This window comes from Palaemon carinicauda, chromosome 26 (assembly GCF_036898095.1).
Source record: "Palaemon carinicauda isolate YSFRI2023 chromosome 26, ASM3689809v2, whole genome shotgun sequence".
Lineage (NCBI taxonomy): Eukaryota > Metazoa > Arthropoda > Malacostraca > Decapoda > Palaemonidae > Palaemon > Palaemon carinicauda.
This window is the reverse complement of record NC_090750.1, coordinates 40,818,031-40,840,675: the sequence shown is the minus strand read 5'-3', so window position 1 is coordinate 40,840,675 and position 22,645 is coordinate 40,818,031. Positions and strand designations below refer to the sequence as shown.

The following is a 22,645-nucleotide window of genomic DNA, read 5'->3' as shown; positions in this document are numbered from 1 at the left end:
TCTTCAAAGCATAACAAAAGCACTCAGAAATTCAATATAAAATCTATAACTCTACAGTAGAAAAAACGAGCCATGAACGTTCAACAAGAGGTTTTTATCATAATCATACAGATCAAAATTAAACTAATTGCTTTAGAAATAATGTATCTGTAAAGGGGACCGTTGTGTAAGAAGAATGTGATGGTAACTTGAGTTTTAATATTATGTTGAATAAAATTAAGTCTTTTTAAGATCTGAAGTCTGGGAAACACCATCTCGCATTTTGAACTAAGGACATTATGGAAATTCATTCTCCAATAGTATTTCTAGAAAGCAACTGTCTCATATGGGAAAACCTAAGTATTTGGGCTGTGATTTTGAATAAAAGGTTTGTATATAACAAATATGGGTGTTTTTATAAGTTTGTGTATCCTGAACATGCACGTGATAATTGTGATGTGTGATGTGCATGCGTGCATGTCTTTTGAGTGTGCATCAGACGATCTTCCAGTGTTTCACGACTAAAGATTTGCCTCTGTTTTTTAAGCACTATACCACAAAAAAATAATATTTATGGCAAAAGTGTATTAATTGGATCAAAATTGGTACCAATATAATATTCAGAGACCAATTCTTTATCCATGACATTCAGGTGAGAGGAGAGAAATTTTAAGATACTATACCTTAGATCTACAATTTTCAAAATATTATCATAATAATATTGTTGAATTTAAATAGAATGAAATGAATTATATATGCATCAAAAAAGTGCTTAATGAAACCAATACAACACCAAGACTACATAATGGCTTAGCTCATTACTACTAAAACTTTGTCTGAAGAAGCACTAATAAAATGGGATGCATGAATTATATCCATGGACCAAAATAAGTACCTAAATTCAACTGCATTGTTTTGTGTAAAAAGCAATATCTCTTAATTTACGCCCCCCAAAACGAAAATAAATATTGGAGGAAAAGGTACAAAATAGCATAAGGGGCCTGAGTGTGCTTGTCTCACAAGATTTTATAGAGTTACTGCACTAGAAATATATAAACTGGCAAAACAGGGAGGTTCATACATTTCAAAAAGTGTAAACTGCATAACTAAGAGATGTACAGTACATTCGAAATAATGTATCTTACCTAGTAAAATATAAGGGAAGCAGTCCACATGGTACTCACAAAAATTTTTGCTTCATGCATTTACTACGCAATCTTAATAATGATAAAATTAGGGCAGTATGCTGCGGCTTTGGAATGAAACTTTCAACACTTATGAAAGTTCTACTAATAAACACCTTTTTCAATAATTATTTTGACTCACTAACTGCTACATTTCTTATCCTTACTTGAAACTCACAGCTCGCACTAAATATACATATCCCTAACACAGTTGGCAGTAATCTAATATTCTTTAAAGATCGACGTCAAGTAAATATTATAGAATACTGTGTAAGATATTTTCTGCAATAACAGCAGCCATTCTGCATTGATCTGGAAACTGACTTTTTAGGAATTTGTAAACTTGAAAGTTTAACTTTTGAATTGTCAGAAATTCATTAACTTCATAAGCTGAAATTTTAATCTATAAGCATCTATATATGAAGTTACGTCATCAATATATATTACACTGTAATACAAGTATTTTTGTTAATGCTCTGAGGCCCTACAACTAAAGGAAAAATTGCCCAATGTAATGACTATATTTACAAGGGCAAATAAAGAACATAGAAAGTGACTCCGAGTCATGAAGATCAAGAATAATTTATGTTATGGATGAAAACCAGAATCAAGTATAATACAATGTACTTGTCTACAGATAAGCTAGTTTTTGCTAAATTATTTAGGTTCCTGGTTTTAATAAAATCATAGACTGTTATCAAATAACAACTAGAAATTGAAAACTGGGTCTAGAAATATATTTAGTGTATACTGTATTTACTAAAATCTAACTTTCAATTGGTAAAATCCATTAACTAATAAATATGTCTTACAGCATTTGGATGTTTTTTTTTTTTCTAAAGGGATGTGTAGATATTTGAAATGCAATTTTTAGCAGTTAATATTGATCATGAATACTATAGTTTGTATTTTCAGGCTAACTAGCATTGTTGATAACACTTGAGCTCTAAATGTTGCTACTAACATTTCTAAAATACCCAAAATATTTATTGGGGGTATCTAATCACTTGGAATTAATGTTGTGGGACAGGAATTTAGAAAAGTATTTGTGGGGAATAACAAAACCGGAGAAAAACAACAAATTATCATCCAAAATCACTGAAGAAGAGGGGGGGGGGGGGGCAAGCAAAGAGTAGAGAAGGAATTGATTAAGGGGAATACTAATTTAGTTTTATAAATCTAATAACAGCGTTTTTTTAAAATGATGTAAAGTATATTTATGAGCAGTTTGCTAAGAAATGCGTACTTGTGTCAGCGCGGCAAGCATAATAAGAGCTATAGAAGAAAGGGAGGGAGGGAGGCGCATGGGGGTAACTGTGCCTGCAAGTGCGTATATTTTTGGAGCTTTTTTTTCCTTTCAAGCACTCACAGACAACGATTCCATTTCGTCGAGGGACTCTAGTCTAGCGATGGGTGCTTCGGTGAGAGATCGGAAGTCTCCCCAGGATTCAGGCTCTGAACCTCTGGAGTCCTCGCGGCGGGGTGCCCATGGATCAAGAGCAGAACCTTGAAGGGGTGAACGGCACTTGCGACGCCATCGAGCCTGTAGCAGCATCATGACACCCCACCATCACGAAACATTAATCATCATTTTGATTTCAACTATCAACCAATAGAAAACTCTTTAATCCAGATTAAGTATAACTCCCATTCATTTCCCTCTTTTGAAAAAATGGAAGTGATTCAAATGTGCATAGAATATCTAGCTAAGAGCTTCATTTTCAGTACAATCGCGTAAAAGAGGTGTTACGGGTACAAATCTTAGGCAATACATTTGCATACATAAGTCAAAGGCCAAGCAGTTTATGGTACAAACTTTCAATGCCTAAAGGCAATCTGAAGTGAGACTGCAACAAAGGTATGAGAATTTTAGTAGTACTGTACATTTGTAAATTTAAATTTCGCATGCATTTCCTCTTAAAACTGAGTTTTAGTTACAGGTGAAATTGTGAGTATTCTTAAATTCATATCATGTAGTGAGGGTATTTGTTGCATTAAAATAAAATACTCCACTGAATAAATATTACAGCTGCAGCTCCAAAGAATCCTCTGGTAAATATGTATAAGGTTTTTCCACAAATACAATTGGGGGCAAAGTGATATTCAATTTAAAAACTCAAGAGGGATTAAAATGTTTTCTTTATAATGGTTATGAAAAGTCAAGAAATCAGTAACACAACACAACATGAATGACATACAAACCAAAGTTTACATAGATACTTGTTCTAATGCCCTATACATAATGGATATTGATTATCCATAAGTAGTGTAACATTCACCAACTATTCTGAGTTTATTTTGAAGCTAACTAGACAAATAGCAGGGAGATGCCTGGTACTATTTTCCCTCATAAAGTTTCTATATAAGCCCTAAAACTCCTCTTACTTAAAATCCACAATGGCCATCAAAGTATGGAAAAGTATTTGTTAAGACTGCGATTTAAGACACTTCCCTTACAACAGATTTGTTACTAAATTACCACCATCAGCAAACTAAAAAGAGGAACAGTTTGGAAAAGCTCTTTTTTCTTTCATCTACTATACTTACTGTATCTTCAATATGTTATGAAACACGCAACTGAGTATAAGACAAATTACAAGGAGTGATCCAACCTAAAAATGTTACTGTATATGACTAGCTAATCTTCTAATTCAACTAATTAAAGTATGATGATATACTTATGGATAGGATCAACTAGCCTTAAAATGCACATGTTACAGTAATAATGATAACTAAAATGATTCAACTTGGGTTTATTACGGAAATATCTTTTTAGTAGGACAGATTTCTTAAACCAATGGTATCCGAAAATTGTAATATTCTTGTTTTCATATTCTTATCTAAAATCTTTAAGGAAACAATTTACTTAGGTGGTGACCTGATACATCTTAATGAGTCTTTATAAGTTGAATATTATTGACATCAAAACAATGCACATACACAACACAATTCATTAGGATAAATTTCATTATCCCACAGCTAAGTCACATGTATATTTGTGTTGCTCACATGATCTCGACAAAACTTTATCCAAGGTACCCCCAAGAAACTGTGAATTGCCCATGTAAATAATATTCCAATTTCAAGCAAATGAGGCCTTCATAATACAGTACTTTCGAATGGTTTTATAATACTATTTGGGATTTTTTTTTATTCCTATTTACTCATCATTTCAGTTTTGCTAGAGAAACTGGAAACTTAATTCCCCAGTATGTCTTAGTACGTCCTTCATGAAGAGTTACAATGAAGGCTGACATGAAATTATCAGTACAACCTGGATTAACACAGAAAAGTAGAGGATAAGGCAGAAAGTAAAATATGTTCAACAATAAAAGAAAGAAAGATTATGGAAAATCTGATGTATAGATTTATATATCTTGAATGCAAAATCTTGGTTACTTGAGTGACTGATGCTTGAAAGAGCTATAGTATATTAATGTTTTCCTTATACGCAAAAGCAAATTCAAGTCTTGAATTAAGATCACTTTTAATCAGTAAAAGAATAACTTGCTTCTCAGAGGTAAGTGTCTCCTTAAATGGACTTCAGTTTAACACCTAAATTATCATTTTGCTGATATGTGTTCTTTGGCTATAGTTTTCCTAAAATATCTACTTAACCTCCAAAATCAGTACAGTAATACAATAATCTGTACAGCATGTTTAAAGTTGCAATATGTAATAGCATTTCATCATCTCATTATTTGACATGTAAGCGAGTTTAATTTTATTGTTTCATACATAACTATATTTGCAAAACTATCAATCTTAGTATTCATTTATCAGCTCTCATTACTTACAAATTCTTTATCTGTAACTACCATCACAAAATTTTCATTTACCCACATACTGAACTGGTTTGGTCAGTTTTTCAAATCATGTTCCCTTCAAGGATATCCCAGTCACATAAAAATCAGTATCATATTGCCTTCATCATGTCCTATAATTTTTTCCCCTTTTCCTATATTTGAAGGGTCACCCAGGTAATCTAGCATAGGTTTGATCTGGGAGTCGCATTTTTCTGTTTAATTATCAAAGATCTGGAATAATGTTTCTTACGTCAATTACTGTTGTATAACGAAATACGGAAATTATATCTTAATTTAGAGTGTTCATCTCCATAACATAGTGATCCACCTTTGGTTTCATTTATAGAAATAGAAATTACACCATCGTGTAAACAAAATTCTATAGAATATTTGAAACAATCCAGGATTCAGTTACAGAACTCATAACAAAGTATATTAATTTCTGTTGGAAAATCATCAAAGACTCTTGAAATCAGAGTATTTTTCCTTCTTATAATCTCCGATGTAATGAGTTTAATTTCTAGGAGATTTATCTTTACTTATTCATTGCTGGACAATTAGGTATTAATATTCTTTGATCAACTGTGTCCAGTCATACTCACATTTTACAGTTATTTCCATGTAAGAGACGAAATGACATTCCAATGTGAAGTGCAAGACATAACTGTAAGCTGAAGGTCTTTATTACTTTAAAATAAACACTTCACTGGCAATGATGTGTTGCAATTTAACCACATGTTTTCAGATGTTTAACCAGTATGAGAATATCAAAAATAATGCAAGGCGACCTTTGTGAGGCACCATCTTAGATCTAAGCAGCATATATTTGACAAAAGCCATAGCATGTGTTTTGGAATCAGGTTTTGTTATTGGAACTGCAAGAAAACTCCTTTAAGAATTACATTACTTTTGTAGAATGAATACTAATTTTTATAGGACTTTTCACCCAATAAACAGTATCAAACTGGATCCCATGCCTAATTCCTTTATGTACAGGTCTGGTTTCAATGGGATTTTAAAAAAGGTTGCCACGAGGGAGATGGTCAGCTGTAGACCAATGACCCAAAACTTAAAAGATCTATGCCATCATTCTTCAGAGATGTCAGTCCCGTTTGCACTTTTAACTATTGTAAAATGAAGGTAAATTGTATGGAAGAGAAATTTTCAATAATTTGGTAAAGTACTGGAGGTATAATGAGTGAAGATATGTGGAACTCTTGAAAAGGTTCTCTTAGTTTTTCCAATATCAAGTGCTTATTGAAAGAGCTTTCTATATACTGAACCACCCTATATCCTTCTCCTTATAGTATCGATACTGTAATGACAAGCATAAAAATAGGAAATTTTAGTGTACTACTGTATATTTAGAAAATATAACTGCAATATTTGATAGGTGTCATTTGCTTTTGTATCGTATCATTGGGTTGTACTGTTACAGACAAAATCTCAGAATCTTTTGCATTTTCTTGAGGCAGTGATTGCTGTTGTTTTATGCGAATTTTACTTAAATATACTTAAATAATGATTTTCTTTGTTCTTGAATACTCAAGTTTCAAAAAAAAAATTATGTAAGTATTATGTAAGTATTTTGGTTTACTTATTGATCTGTATTAAGTGAGAAAGGATTGGTTTAAATAAAATCTAAAATTCAGTAACGACACAAAGTAATGCATTTCTGGTATGTAGTATCCAGGCACATTTAGCTACATATTAATAGACTTGGCTTACTGACATATACATGTGCATTTTTTATAAATGTTCAATTTATAAATGGTATACTGTTATGATAAGGATTTTTATATCAGTTTCTTATATCGTGTTTCCTGTGCAAGTCATTTTATACATTTGTAATATTAAACTTTCTATTAATCTTAAATTGTTTTTGGTGCCTGGGGTAGCTGAATAAAAATGAAATCGTCACTGTTAACAATAAATTAAAACCTCATTTGTTTATGCCTTAAGGGGAAGTGTATAAAGGAATAGTTTTTTTTTAACTGTAACACTATAAATTTTTTCTAGTGTTTATTAGTAAGACTGATTTTCTTCAGGTTGGGTAAGTTCTGTTAAGTTTCCAACATAGATTAAGGGATGTGAAACTATTCATTAATAAGCTATAAATTATTTGAAATTATCTGTTCGGTGGGATTCTACAATTTTTTTTTTCTCATGAGCCCATGAGCCTTACATACAACTGTATCACACATATACACACATTCAAGACATGAATTTTGTTATTTCCTAAACAATTATAATATTGGCCAAACATACACGGGAGAAGTTTCTGCTACTTCCTTCTATAACTCCTTTATCACTACTTGTGAGATTACCATTCACATGAAAATATAAATACTGTATATATGTGATGATAAAGTGATTTAAATTCTGTTTACATACATGTCAGAACACAATTACTAAGTTTTTATGTTTTCTAAAATTATGAACAATAAATTTTTGCACCTAAAAGTACATGATTTAAGAAGGGTCAGATGGGAGTAGGGACATACATGTTAGATTCTTAAATGTCTTCTGAAATACCATGAGCAAAAGGTAACAAGACAATCTGTTGTGTAGGTTTCATGAACCGTTTGCTTGAAGTACTGTAGTTTCAAAACTCAAAAGTTCCTAAAAACGTTTCTTCTTAAAGTGATAGATTACCAGCCAAAGAAATAATATCAAAGATGAAGTTGACAAGAAAGCATCATGCTAGTTTTGAAACAAGTTTAAGGAAAGATTTAGGGGGAAATATTAAATAAGAAAGTAAACAAGCAAGAAACGATTTGTTTCCATACCCATAGGAAACTATACTATAGAAAAATAGTTGAACATATGAAGTATAGGGAGGCAAATACACTACGAATGGTATAGTAATAAGGTTTAGTGATATCTATACAAGTATGACTAGGCTAAGCATTGGGAGGGTAATAATGTCATTCTTGGAGGTACATATCTGCATTGACACACTTGATTTATCACAACAATTGATATCATGTAGATAAAATCTATATCTTTATTCTGGCCAAATATTTTTTCCTGGAACAATCTATTAGAAATAATGCTAATAACATGCAGATCAAACCATTTCTCATATTTGTTATTCGCCTAACACATTTGCTACATTTCTTTATACAATATGTACCCAGGCATATCCTGTTAATGGAGGATTTCTAAAGATTGTATGTACAGAAGTAAAAGCCTAATATAAACCTATGAAAGCTAAGTAAAAAAGTATATTACAATCTGTCTTCTATTAACCCCTTACCGTAAAGGGCACTTACTTATGAAAAAGATTCAAGATGTCAAATGTATTTCTTACCTAAGAAAAATGTAACTTGAGAAAATTATTTGCACTATTCAGTTTAAATCACACTACTGGACTCAAGTATTCAACTTCATATGTTTTACATACCTGTGTTAGGTCCGAAGGCTGAGATTGACTACGAGGAGGTGATGGTCTTATGGACTCTGAGTCAAGGTCAGGAGTAAGAGGCATCGAAGGACAATGTCTTGAAACTACACCCATTCCTCCCCTGCCTGGACCACTACCACCACAAATAGTACCACTGCCTTCCCGGAAGTCAAGTCCTTGTTGTGTCGTCTCTCCAAGCAAGTCTTCCACTCTAAAAAAAAATAGAATTTTGATAAAATTTATTACTTCCACCTCACCTGATGTCTGATGTTCATATTGCTTCTCTGTCAACGTGCAACTTAAAACAAAAATTCCTGTTTTCTTTCCACGTAAATGCCACCGCCCCTAATTAAGTATCGAGTCAATCTGTAGGTTGATGGCAACTAACTAATTCCTTTTTTTTCCGTTATCTCATTGCATTTACCACTTTGTCATATTTATCTTTACTACTCGCCTTGCAAATTGGGTTTATGTTTGTGATTTAATATTATTCATCATTTTAATAGGGGATGCCTTGCTCTGAAATTGATATGAATGCTGGTGACAGTGGTTAAAGTGACTGTGAAATTGTGTCGGCCATTGGATTGAGACTTATGTTTTATTGTTTTGAAGAATGTCATTTGCGAACACTTCGAACACTTCCTCTTCTTAAGAATTATGTTCAATTGATAGCTGACCACTTTAAGTATTCAAAATGTAAAAGTAAATTAACTTAATCCTCAAGGGAAAATCCAGAGAAAACTAAGTTACATAATTACATTATATTATATTGAAATACTACTTGAGGTATTTTTGAGGTTTCTGTGGTTATTAGTAGTGAAGTTTATTTGTCATTACTAATTTGCTTCGTTTGTGTATCTTAGATGGTCCATAAGTCTTTTGGCTAAAACAAAAAACAAAATCAAGATACTGCAAGATAACTACTTGAAAATTCATGAGATATTATAGCACTGCAAAAACGTAATATTACAAGTATAAAGTCAAAATATGCATTTGCTATATATATAAAGGCTAATACTAGCCCGATATGATCTAAATCTACTACTGTAGTACTCAAAATGAAAAACTATGAGCAGTTGTTGCAAGTTTAGTCATCATCAAAACAGGATAAACAAAACTTGAATGCTACTCTTAGTTTATCTTGCATCATTAATCACTGACAAATATTCTGCACAGGATGAAGAGAGGATATCTTACTGTGGACGTGTAATCTCAAGGGATCTATAGTGATGTCTTGAATAGTGTGGGGGTTCATCATGTAAAGAAGCAGCTCTTCTGAATACTCGACCATCTTTACCATTCCCTCCTCTTAAAGAGTTGGTAGATGTTCCCCCACAACGACGTTCAGGACTCTAAAAAATTATTAGAACAATTAAAACTGGTAGAAAATGTGACATTTTTCTTTCCATCTTAAATTTTACAAAAAGATAAAAAAAAGAAGTCAATATTAAAAACCTTGGAATTGGGGTGAAATAATGGATTCCCCAAAAAGAAAAAACATAAGATTTCAATTGTTGTACTATATTGGAATAAGTACCTTTTTATATCTAACCTAGCACAAGCCATGCAACAATGTTTTTCCTGGCACTAGGTTTCCGAGCGCTTTTATAATCCCTTCAAGTTTTTGCTGTGTTTCTGTATGCATTTTGTTTTCATCCCAATATATTGGAGGTTATTGCAGTAATTTTGATAGAATATATGTGATAATAATATTTAACTGATTCTAATACTAATTAGAAATCTCAACTAGGGGCTGTTAACCATAACCCTTTAATGGTGAACTGTACAGAATAACCTACTAACAGTACAATATTGGCTTTATTTCAATATTTTTAAATGGGCTGTCAACCTTGATTCCAGTATGACTATTTCCTCAATAGGTGTAATCCGATAATAATTGCTTTGCTTCAAAATTTCATTATTCCAATTGTAAAATTACTTTGATGCTTCATTGATTGCCATCTACAGTACTGTATTTCAATAGCAAACTACACAAGATTATTGACAGGTCTGGTCTCTTTGTGACTAATTATGCTGTATAGTGTATCTACCTTCCTCTATTACAGTAAGTAATTATTTTTACTAATTCTGCACTTTTACCATTATCTGTGGCTATTAATATTATCAAAATATAACATTACTATTATCTATCAATTTATGACCCAATATATATTGCCTGAAGGTGACAAGTATCTAAAATCTTAATCTGTGCCTTGAAAATCATAAGATTAATCTACTTAAAATGAAAATGATGTTAACTATCATTTATTTGTATCCTGTATCCACAAACTTTCACTAATGTAAAAGCAAATCCTTTATTGAAAACAATAAATCGATCACTTGTACCTGATCAAAGTCAATTTGGGACGGTGAAACTGAGGTTTGTTGTTGATGCTGTTGTTGTAAGAGATTCAATATCTGAGCAATATCTGTCGTCACACGGGCTTCTAGATGTTGCATTTGTCTGCAAAATAATAAAATGTTGTAAAGCTTCATTCTCTTTGTAATAAGTTGACTTTTGTTTTAGAGATCTAATTATGATTTGGTGTGAAACACAATGGTAAATTCTTTGAAAAAAAGTTTTCCCATTTATGATAGCATAATTTGAATCGTTATATTTATTGAAACTAACTTGTCTTAACATTTATCAAATGTGCTGAAACCGTACCATATTACAGTACCATGCATCCAGCTAGAGTTAAATGTTAATACATTGTATTATGCTATGATACATTACTGCAAAATAAATTTTCCAAAAGCTCGTGAACATACACAAACATGCACTAGTGTTTTTCCTTCAAGTATTACCAAGTTGTGCTAGAACATTACAAATTACAAATAAATATAGGCAAGCTGCAATGAGTGCTTGAATAGCCTTAATGTCCTTCAATAAAAGATATGTTAACATATTTGCTTTAAAAGAGCACTTTTCATACATGATTACATTTCTCATCAATCACAGAATTATGAAGCCCTAATGCTGTTATTGAAATAATTGTAAATTCTTCTGACCTTTTCAAAAGAATTTCTCAAATTATGAACTTATGCCAAGTTTCAGGAAAGTAATCTATTATCTGAAGAAATTATCATTCTTTTACATTTATTTACAGGATATTTTGAGAACAAATTATCATAACGACCTTTCTTGTAAGAATAACAAAATCAAAGATTTATCTTTTGCAGTTGGCATATTCTAAAAAAGCTTAGTTTAAAAGAGTAGGCTCTCATCCATATTTTTAGAAAATAATTAATATTTAATTTCTTTCAACGATCAAAACTAAAAACCTGACATTTTCAAAGACTCATAAGAAAAATACACCACTCATGTGTTGTATATGCCACGAAAACCCAATCAAATTCTCAATCAATCTTTTATATTTCTTAAATTTCTGATTACTGATTATATTTGGGGACTATTGTGACTTAATGAGTAATACACCATGAGTATTAAGAAATGGAATACTCAGTATTTTACTATTACGTTCTGAAATTATACCGAATGCAAAGCTTGGTACTCGGTGTTTCTCCAAAGGAATTAAATTTAAATAAAGATACATGCAATGAACAAAATACATGACTACATATTATCCTATTTGCTTTCTACAGACAAGAATAAGATTCAAGTTTACATTATTTCTCTCATATTTAAAGTCTTAACACTCATACCTGCTAAATTGGTCCATTCTTATGTACAGGCGAAGAATATCATCTTTAATGTCATCATCATTATCATCATTATCACCCTCCTCTTCCCCTGTGTAAACAAAGACAAGCATGCTCTCAAACTAAACACTTGACAAAACCATAGAATGAAAACCCACACGTAAAAACTAGAGTAAATGAAGCCACAGAACAGGCCTTATGCAAAAGGATACTTGAAATAATAAGGAAAAGAAAATTAGAGCACACAAACACACAAACAAGATGATAATTGACAACCGTGCTGAAAAATTCAGTTCAGAGTCTATACAAATAAAAATAACACCAGAAAAAAAATGATAAAGGGGTAGCATAGGACTACAATTTAAAGACAACATGACAAGTAAATGAAACTGATTACACACTAGTAAATGCAAGTTATAAGCTCAAATTGCTACACAGTTAAAAACAAGCAGGTGAAGAAAGGGAATCAAACAGTGAAGTGGTGTATATATGCATCTTCAATAATGCACGAGTGCCAACGAGCCATATACAGAGGAAGGTACTGTACTGTAATGAGTAACCCAGTAATAGATAACTTCTAGGAAATTTGAATAGTTTGATGAATGATTTGATTTCATAAAACAATCTGATTAAAAATCATTCATAATTAATTGAGAATACGAATACTCAGAAACACTGATTTCAGATATGAAGGCATCACTGGCTACTCATAACATAATGGTCACAATATAAGGAATGGAATGAAAATTTTAAAATGACAAATCAGTAACAGTACACACTAACGGTGAAGATGTGGATAACTAGGCAGTACTATATGAGGTATGTCGCAAGTCAATTCTAAGAATGACTGGCAATACTACCTAGAAAGGGCATCAATGCGGCTATTAACTTCTACGACATCTCTGGCATACGTGTGCGACGCAAAGGGATGTCCTTCAACAGGTAAAGTGAGACTTGATTGCCGGGTATGATGAACCCGTCTCTCTGGACTGGCACTTCCTGCAACTAGTGGGTCAAAGCTATGTTACTAAAATCAACAAGGTTTTTGAACAAACTTCCACTTTAGAAAATGGGATACTACCAATGTACTAATAATATATTACTTAGGTACAATATTATCACTACGTAATCAGCAAATTGCTGAAAGGATTTAAAGTGGGGCATTTTCTTTATTCTGCAGGCTTTGATTACATTATCAATTATTACATCTATCCTACCGGGTTGGCTGTAAAAAAGTAGATCAATTATTATGGAAACATTGGATTCACACATTTACTATAAAAAGTAAACCTGAAATAAAGACCATTAATGTTCCATGTCACTGTTAACAACAACTTGTTTACTATTAATTAAATTGTGAAAAAAAATATAATACTAAAATGCCTTTACAGTTCATGGCCATATCCTCCGTTCTAATTAAAACTATGCCACATGTAAAATGTTCGAAAGCACATTACTGAAGTCCTTCATACCAGTTCGTTGAGAATAATGCATCTCTTACTGCATTTAAACACTGTAAAGAATAATATTCAGCAAGTAAAGCAGTTTTCCATCCATTTCTAGCTCATAATATTTGGATGTCTATTTGGTGAATCAGGATTGCATACAGTTCTTTGATATTGTTATCAGATGTAGGAACGAATGACTTCATGGTCCAGCTTATGAATTTGTGATTTTGACTGATTCTTATTATCAAGCAGTGACACAGGAAACTAATTCACTTTTGTGGATCAGTACTAAATAGAATTTTGAGGTTTTACTTTTCAGCATAAATTTTATAAATTAACCTTATATACATCTGATAACCTTATGTCTTCATAATTAAAGTATCTGCTCATACCATACCTTCATACACTTAAATATGCACATATGCTACTTACAACAATATTAATATTCAGACAGGGCAATGGATAGCTGGAAAAGAAGTGCAATATACAGTACTTCTCTTCAACTAAAAAAAAAAAAAATATTTTCTGTGTAAAATCATAATGCATGTAGAAACTAAGATAGAAAAAATGGCTAATATTTGTTGAATGTATTTTGCTGTTTTTCAAAAGCATGCAATTCTGTTAATTAGCCCCATCTCTGAGCAATCCCTGTTATAACCCTTGTGAGTATCATGACCTTAAGGTAAGGCAAGGTTTGCATCAGAAACCATCCCTCACATCCCTAACAAATAAAAGTTTTAAATATATTTTCTAGGAAAAGACTTGCTTAAAAAATTGGATAATACACATACCCAAGCATGTAGGCATACTATATGCAAGCAAATGATACTAATTGTAGAATTGTACGTATAACAAAATATCATTTCTATACTTACCTGAGGTTCAAATTACTTCTTTCTCGAAGCCCAGTTATATTGACGTTCACCAATTAATCTAAAAAAATCCGCTTTCTTTGCTTCCAGTAGACTTTATGATGAGGAAATCTAGTGGCTAATAGCAATAACACTGGCTTGGCCAAGCAATACCGTCTTTGTTTTCAGTCTCAAATTTGAAACTATCCCCTATCCTCTCGATGCCACTCATCAGTGGGGGAGGGGGGGGGGGGGGGGAGTGAAAGAGGGTGGGTGGGATTTATAGAAATAAAAAATTCTATTATTATCAAAACTCCCTTTTTTTATATTAACTTCACCTGATGTTCTTTCTGATGGCTGACTCCCACACACTGATGGTGGGTCGCCCGTTTAGGAGAGAGGTAGGTTATTTAGAGTTTTCAAAACTTAATGATAATAATTAATCCCCAAGGCTCACCTGTAGTCTAGATTTTGTTAACAAAGAATCTATAATTAAAGTTTGAGATTGTTTTCCCTAGAGATTAATTTATCCCCTAATTACTTATTTATATAGCCCCCAACACCGTATAACTAAAACTATATTTTTTCAAAAATATAGAAAAAAATAACTAAAATTTTGTAATGTTTTTAAACCACATCATCAGCAGCCCATGTTGAATCTAAAGCCCAGCAATCTTGATAAGAAAACGAGGATTCGTTAAACTAATGTTTAGCAAATACAGACATGGGCTGCCACTAAAACCCTTTCCAAAGAAAGATTTCTGCCGAAATAAAGAAAATTTACTGAACTTCAAACATCAGGAGACATAACCTTCAAATCTCTTACTGTGAGCCTCCATAACCAAACTTTTAACAAAAGAAAACCTTGCATTTCTGTACTGAAGACGATGTGAAATTCTCTAATCCCACAACATACATTAGGAACATTGCCCCTAATGCCCGTAGTCTGGTCTCGATAATATGGAACGGATTTTACCAGATAAAGAAACCTATTTTTCTATGTAATGTCCATGTCCATTCCTAAATAGCATATCTGGAAAAATAGGGGTAAACTTTTAGTCTAAAATTATTCTTAGCTCTGAAAGTACTCAAAAGAGATAAGATCATCTTATGTTCCCAAAAGCCTAAATCAAAAACTAGTGATTGTATTTCTCTTATGCATTTAGCTTTTGCCATTACCAATAGAAAAAATATCTTAGCTGCGAGATCTTTAACCGAATGATTTTCAAAAGGTTCAATACAAGACCCTTTTAAGTATCGTAAAACTACAATACACTAATTCCAAAAAGTTGACGTTACTTCTAGAGGTAATTCAATATTAAAAAACCTAAAAATATGAGCTATAATACCTGAAATGGATGAATATAATCATAGGTACTTGAGCACTGTATTAAACATGGATCTATATCCCTGAAGGCTGAAATGGAAAGTGTCTTTTCACTAAATTGGAAACATGAAAAATTTAAAAATATTCAAATTTAGTTCTAGTCATTGATACATTTATATATTTGCACCAATCGAAATAGAAATACCATTGTCTTTGATAAAGATTATTGGTAGACTGTGTTTAGGAACTTATGGACAGTCCAGAAGACTGTAAAAACCCTTTGCTTCTGAGAAGACGGTAGATAATCTCCATACAGTTAGATGCAACAATCATCTATTTGGAGGCATCACCTTCGAAACTGGTTGTCAGAAAAGATTGATTTTGTAGAGCAAACTTCTTGGACACTCCAATTACAGAAGCCACAGATCTGTGAACCGCTCCCTTTGCGGCCTTGGTTCTGGATATAGGCCAATGATTTTGTATTGTGTGAAAATACCACCACGGTTTGTTCTACCACTGGTGGTTCCTGATCATGAAGGGCCCTGAATAGTGCTAAAAGTTCTAGGCAATTAGTATGAGGAGTGTATCCCTGCGACGTGACTTTCCCTGGCAGATGTAAAATATCTACAGATGCTCGCCATCATTATCGCAAAATTATCTGACAACAGAGATAGGTCTGGGATCTTCACTTCCAAGGAAACTCCCTGGAATAATCAATTGTGACTTCAACCAATTCAGCAGCTGAAGTTGGTTCTTGATCACTGGAATAGGCATTATATTTACATCGAATATTCAACTTCAATTATGATTTAGATAGAACTGGAAAACCCTCATCTGTAGTGGTTATACTGGAAAAAAATTCCTTAAAAAATGCCCGGGACTCAAAAAATCTCATCCACACCTGAACTGACATAAAACTTACTCCTTTTGAACCTTTCTAACAATAGAAGAAAAGTCTGTATCCCTTCTCTGAAGGAAAGCCCCGAAAAGGAACTATTGCTATTATCAATACCAAATATGGAATTTTCTGACTTGGAACCAGAAGAAACTTCAATAAATTGACTAGGATAACTAATTGCTCCATTAACCTGAGTAACTTTAATTGTTAAAGCCAAATCCTTCCCAATGAAGTGTTTGAAAATAACCAATCATCCAGGTATAAAAGAACTATGAACCCCAGAATCTGTAGACATTTGGAAATGGGAGCCATCATCCTGGTGAACACTTGAGCGCTCGTACCACGACTGAAATACAGGTACTTGAATCGGTAATTGGTATTTCCTCAAATTGAGATGAATAGGAATGTGAAAAAATGTATCTGTTTGGTCTGTTATTCAATATCCTTTCTTTATTTCTCTAAAACTGTCAACGGTATTTTCATTGAAATCTTTGTGAGAATTTGTAGAGACTCAAGACGTCTACAACTGGCCTCTAACCCCCTGACACTTTGGGGACTAGGCATAAACTATTGAAAAAAAATTGGAGTAGGATTCAAGACCTCTTCTATAGGATCTTTTTTTTTTTTCCAAAAAAATTACAATTTCTAGTTTTAAAATATGTGTCTTTGCTGTATTTCATAGATAACTCAGCATGGAATTGGTTCCTTTGACAAATGAGGATTGCAGGCTAGACAAATCTGGCAACCTTCTGTAGTAGGCAGCACCCACAGATCGGGATGAAGGCCCTCCAACACATGATAAAAGTTGAAAAATTTTCCTCCTGCAGGGATTTCCAGGCAGGAACTATCAAAGCGTTCTTGGATAAGATCTACGAGTCCTATTATCAACTCACTACGAATGTTTACTAGAGTGAATTCTTGATGTCATACCACTATTACCAAAGGAATTCTGAGGGGGGGGGGGCTGTAAACCAGTTCTAGATATCTTGAACCTCAACCAATTTACAGTTCTCACAATGCTTTTGATGAAAACATCTTCGACAGTTCTGGAGGCCAATGAAAAAAGGAGATTGGCTGTTTTCAAAAGATTTCCCAGATGCACATTTTCACATTTCTATTCATCTAAATTATAGAAAATACCTTCATTTCGTAAATGGTTTAAAAGTTTACCAATTCAGGTGGCTGTTTCCCTCTCGGGACGGACCCTTAAGTTTTCACCAGGGTAATTACACTCATTTTTAAATGACTAAGGCTTGTTGGGCTTAGAGAAAAACAAACTTCTTTGACCACAGACAGTACCCACAGTTTGGGATGAAGCCTTCCCAAACATGATAAAATTGGAACATCATAGTGTTCTCCAACAAGGTCTATGAGTCCTGATGGCATTTCGTCTGGAATATCTACTAAAGCGAAATTCTGATGTCCTACAGCTATTACTAAAATAATTTCTTGAAGGAGACAATGCAAGTGTTGAAGATACTACTGGTTTAAAAAGTGAAAAAGGAATATCCCTAAAAAGTGGTCCCAAAGCTTAAGTTTCTGTCATGGTACCTTATAGAGGTTTCAGCTTACCAATTCTATTTAGGGCCTACATCTAATAGAGGACCCAAATGGGGGAAGAAACCATGGAATGTTTCTGAGCATCATATGCTGTCCGAAGCAGAGGAACATACCAGTTCCATGGACTTAATCACAAAAGAGACATAGGTTGCTACAGCCTTGAAGTCCCACCTGGAGCATGTACTTCAGTGAGTGGGGGAATATTAGGATTCAGGCTACCAACTTAATCATCTACTTTGCAATCTATCGGTCTAATAAAGCAGACTGGATTGTAGAAATGCGAGGGTACACAGCTGAAGTGTCTAGAAAAAATAATGTGGGGCAATAGGGGGAGATATCAAATTTGTGATGCACTGCACACCATTAAAATCCTTATTAATTGTTATACAAGAACTACTAAAGAAATCTTTAGAAGTTAGGTTAGGTTTCGAAACAGAGAAGGTTATGTTAGAATATATGCCTTTATTCAAAGACTCGCAGGGCTCTTAGATTTTACAATAGATGCGAAGGAAGAAGACAAATGCTTTCAAAGCTCATCCTTATCAAAGCTAGATTTGTTAATGGGCGGAGTGGCATTTTCATCATCACCACCACTATAATCAATTGGCCAGTAGTCCTTGGATTTTCCCCTGAACTAAAAGTTCGTTTTGTTTTGCACTTTGAACTATTACTTTGGTCATCAACAACATAAACATTTTTCATAAAACGAACGGGAAGGCCTTGCAGTCTTCACAACGATTTTCCAAATCATATTACTATCATACGGATAATTCTCTTGAACAATTCAATGAGTAATTACTACCATATATAGGGGAAGGTAATTCATAAAATCACTAAAAACCTATTACACCGCCCTACACCCTATAGAGAGCGGGTTTCCGTTTTGTATGGAACCGGAAAAGCAGCCATCAAAGTAAAGTAAGTACATCCGGACCCATAAAAATTGGATAACGGGGCAACCACATTGGTTAATTAACATGAACGACGCAGTGACTGAAAAACAAGGCGGTAACGCGTACCAAAGCCATGGTTATTGCCATTAGCTGCTAGATTGTCTTATTACTATACTACAGGCCTAAGCATATTAGAAGGAAAGAAAATGGGAAATCTTTTAGTTTTTCGGGTAAAAATTGATGTAACTGAGCTTGGAGAGAGAAGCAATGTGAACATTGAGAGAGGTTCAAGGAAATAATGTACAAATTGTATCTAATATGTTCAAGTCCCTGGAAAGTAACAGCAAAAAGGGCAGGTATCAACTTCATTAATTCCAAAAATATGCTTGGCCCACTTAAGTCAAATTTAAAATAATAAAATGCTATTATATTGCTAAAGTAATTATTTTCCGAATCATCTAATCCATTTATTAATTGAAAGGCCATCAACAGTAGATTTTTTAACGAATAAAATAACTGCCAGTGATATCTAACAATTGTATACAGTACATGGCCCTTATAATTGATAGGATTCCTGGCCTGTGTAATGATTAGAGTGAGAGTGGAGCCTTTATTCTTTTTACTCTGTGCTAGTACACACCATACAAAATTTCATCGTGGTAAATTAAGCATAGAAGTTGATACTATAGTTTAAAGATTACAGATTTATTATCTCTGAACTGGGAAATTGAAATATGACTAAATAAATACAAAAACATAACAGTAATATTATTATAATATTTGTCTCCTCCAACTAAATGTAAATCTAAAGTTAGTTTCAATACCACCTGTCTTGATAAATCCAGTGATAGTCAAGACCAATGTATCTAAAAGAACTGAGGTATATAATGATTTAAGGTACGACTTTGGTTTAAATAATATGATGTAACAAACTGAACTCTATGATACCACTAATGCAGCTTACAATGTCCTCTGCCTGACTGGAATGATTATACAGGTATAACACTCTCGATCAGTAAAGAAAAAGTGTTCATGGTACAGCATAAAGTGTATTACAAGTTTGCAAGACTGTGTCATGTTTAAAAGCAACGACAACAATATCCAAACCATTCATGACAAAACAGAAGCAACAGCAACAATAATGTCATCACCAAGAACAACAAACGAGAATTACAATGGATTTTAAAACATCTTAACTGATAAAACAACAGAAAAAACCAAACATTTGAGAGTAAGTAGGAATCTAATCTTAAAGCGGTTAAATTAAATGTTTGCATTGTGGTATACAGTATCAAGTGAATGCCGTAGATTATCTTAGTAGTGCCACGTACAGTATATTTGCAGATAAAATTTTTCAAGTATTCAATTGAATTCTACTTAAAACCGTAAAATAATCTAGGAATTAATATTTACATTAGTTCCAGATACTTACTTGAAGAAAGGGGACTAGTGGCCAATCCTATCTTTAATGACTTGGCAATATATGAAGGATCAGCAATTTATATATTTTTGGAATACCTTGAACAAAATCACACATATATCAATCAAAGATATACGAGTCGAGGATGAACAAGATGACATAAAATGGAAAAAAAAAAAAAACTAACTATGGGTATGGGCACAAAAGAATCATTATATTTACTGTAACATGATTATATATATATATATATATATATATATATATATATATATATATATATATATATATATATATATATATATATATACCCACACTAACACGCATGCATACACAGCCACACACATAAAGCTAAACGAAAATACAGAAAATAATGTTTGTTTAATAACAATCGTTAGACACTACTCTATTAACTGTGGCCCATTTAAGACCAATTTTTACAACAGTTATAACAGACCAGTAGGTATATGTAGTAGTCTACAGCACTCTTATTGTCTTCATTACGTCAAATGATTTTTATCTATTGAAAGTCAAATTCTGCTATCTATAGAGGAGACTTATTCTTTCAAAACAAATTCATTAATTTCATTGTAGGATACAACCTGTTTCTAAACGAGACCAAGGGACACAGGACACCAAATTACTCGTTACCCTATTTCTTCATTCTCAGTAAGTACTGTACTAATATTCCCCATTTTTAATAATAAAGTTTTTTTTTTTATTTTTAAATAAAAAGAAATATTCAAATGCAGACATTTCGAGAAATATTCCTGGCTCAAGTTCAAAGATTCCTGTTTAATATAGCGACGAAATATTTTTTTTTTTTAAATACAAAGTATAATACTACTGGAGCAAGGATTTTGAATGCGATTTGACCCTTGCTTAGAAAAAAAATTAATCTAATCTGGAGCAAATTAATAAATCTCTGTTGTAGTAACGGTCATCAAATATTAAACAGTAAGCCCTATCCTTCCTAGGGCAAGTGTCTCATATAGTTGGGTTGTAATATTGCCAGTTGGCTAAGTTCTTATTCAAAAGCTAGTGTTTTATTGAAAGGTCTGTGAGATTTCACATACCCAGGCGAAACTTGTTATAATCTAAATCAAGTCTACTAACTATCGGTATTATGACTATCTTGGTGAACAACAGTCTTTTTAACAGTGGTAAAGTGAAAATGTTAAATGTGATAACATGAAAAATAGTGTATTATACTTACAATAACGAGAAGTTAAAATAGTTAACGTTAACATGGGTACTTATCGACCTTAACCCCTGGCAGTTAGACAGCTATTGACACACGATGATTCCCACTATCATTTGGTAGAGAAATCAAGGTTTGCACACATGTTAGAGTTTCAGAGTGATAAACTAACAATAAAAAACTAAATTCTATTGAGCATTTTACCATCGGGTCCCAGGATGCTATCATACCACTATTGCGTAATCATATAGTAACAATAATAAAAAAGTAACTAGGTCAAGAATTCGAATTTTAAGAAAACTTTTACAACCCTTGCTACCAATTTGGGAGATGGCATATTCTATGTCAATGTAGGTTTTGTAACTAGATCTGCTCTCCATATAATAAGATATTTGGATAACTTTACTGGAAAAGTCAGGATAAATGCTTTCTTGTTCCAGTAAAGTGCACCAAGAATTAACTAACATTCTTAGATGTGATAAGCATGTTAAGTCGATGCAAGAGGCATGGGTAAGCTGACCTGTTACAGATGTCACACTCTGAATTTAATGTGATTCTTTACATTTATGCTATCGCTATCATGATTACAGCTACAAATATAAGATTATGACCATAGTTGTCAATCAGCAAATAGACAATAACAGTAATGATACGGATTTGTTGTTTAATAAAAGTATCAGTGTTTTGCAATCAAAATGATGCAGGAACGAGTTACTGATATGATGAAGACAACCATAATTGACTGGAACTGAAATTTGTAAAAGAAATCGAGATAAAGACGTATCATCTTCTAACATGGGCTAAAGAATAACAAACAAGAATTATGAATCAACGTGTACACAAATTTACATGAGAGAGAGAGAGAGAGAGAGAGAGAGAGAGAGAGAGAGAGAGAGAGAGAGAGAGAGAGAGAGAGAGAGAGAGAGATTTTGAATATTTTACAGTGTACATTATGTCCAGTTGTCAGTCAAGGCTTTTCAGCTTGATTGCTGGGCAGAGAAACTTTCCCGAC

The 22,645-nt window shown here is 32.9% G+C and overlaps 1 protein-coding gene across 14 annotated transcripts in view; it reads right to left on the bottom strand.

Annotated features, from left to right (window-relative positions):
* The window catches only part of sei (seizure), a 337,340-nt gene that overhangs the window by 25,911 nt on the left and 288,784 nt on the right, over positions 1–22,645 (bottom strand). For 10 of the 14 annotated variants that reach the window (XM_068349591.1, XM_068349582.1, XM_068349580.1 and 7 more), the window contains 5 exons: positions 12,899–13,043; positions 10,722–10,839; positions 9,573–9,727; positions 8,376–8,586; positions 2,533–2,706 (listed from right to left, as the gene is read on the bottom strand). In XM_068349591.1, coding sequence (XP_068205692.1) covers positions 2,533–2,706; positions 8,376–8,586; positions 9,573–9,727; positions 10,722–10,839; positions 12,899–13,043 — 803 coding nt within the window. Of the gene's footprint in view, positions 1–2,532; positions 2,707–8,375; positions 8,587–9,572; positions 9,728–10,721; positions 10,840–12,041; positions 12,130–12,898; positions 13,044–22,645 lie in introns of all 14 variants that reach the window. The other 4 variants (XM_068349584.1, XM_068349590.1, XM_068349589.1 and 1 more) reach the window with 2 other exon arrangements.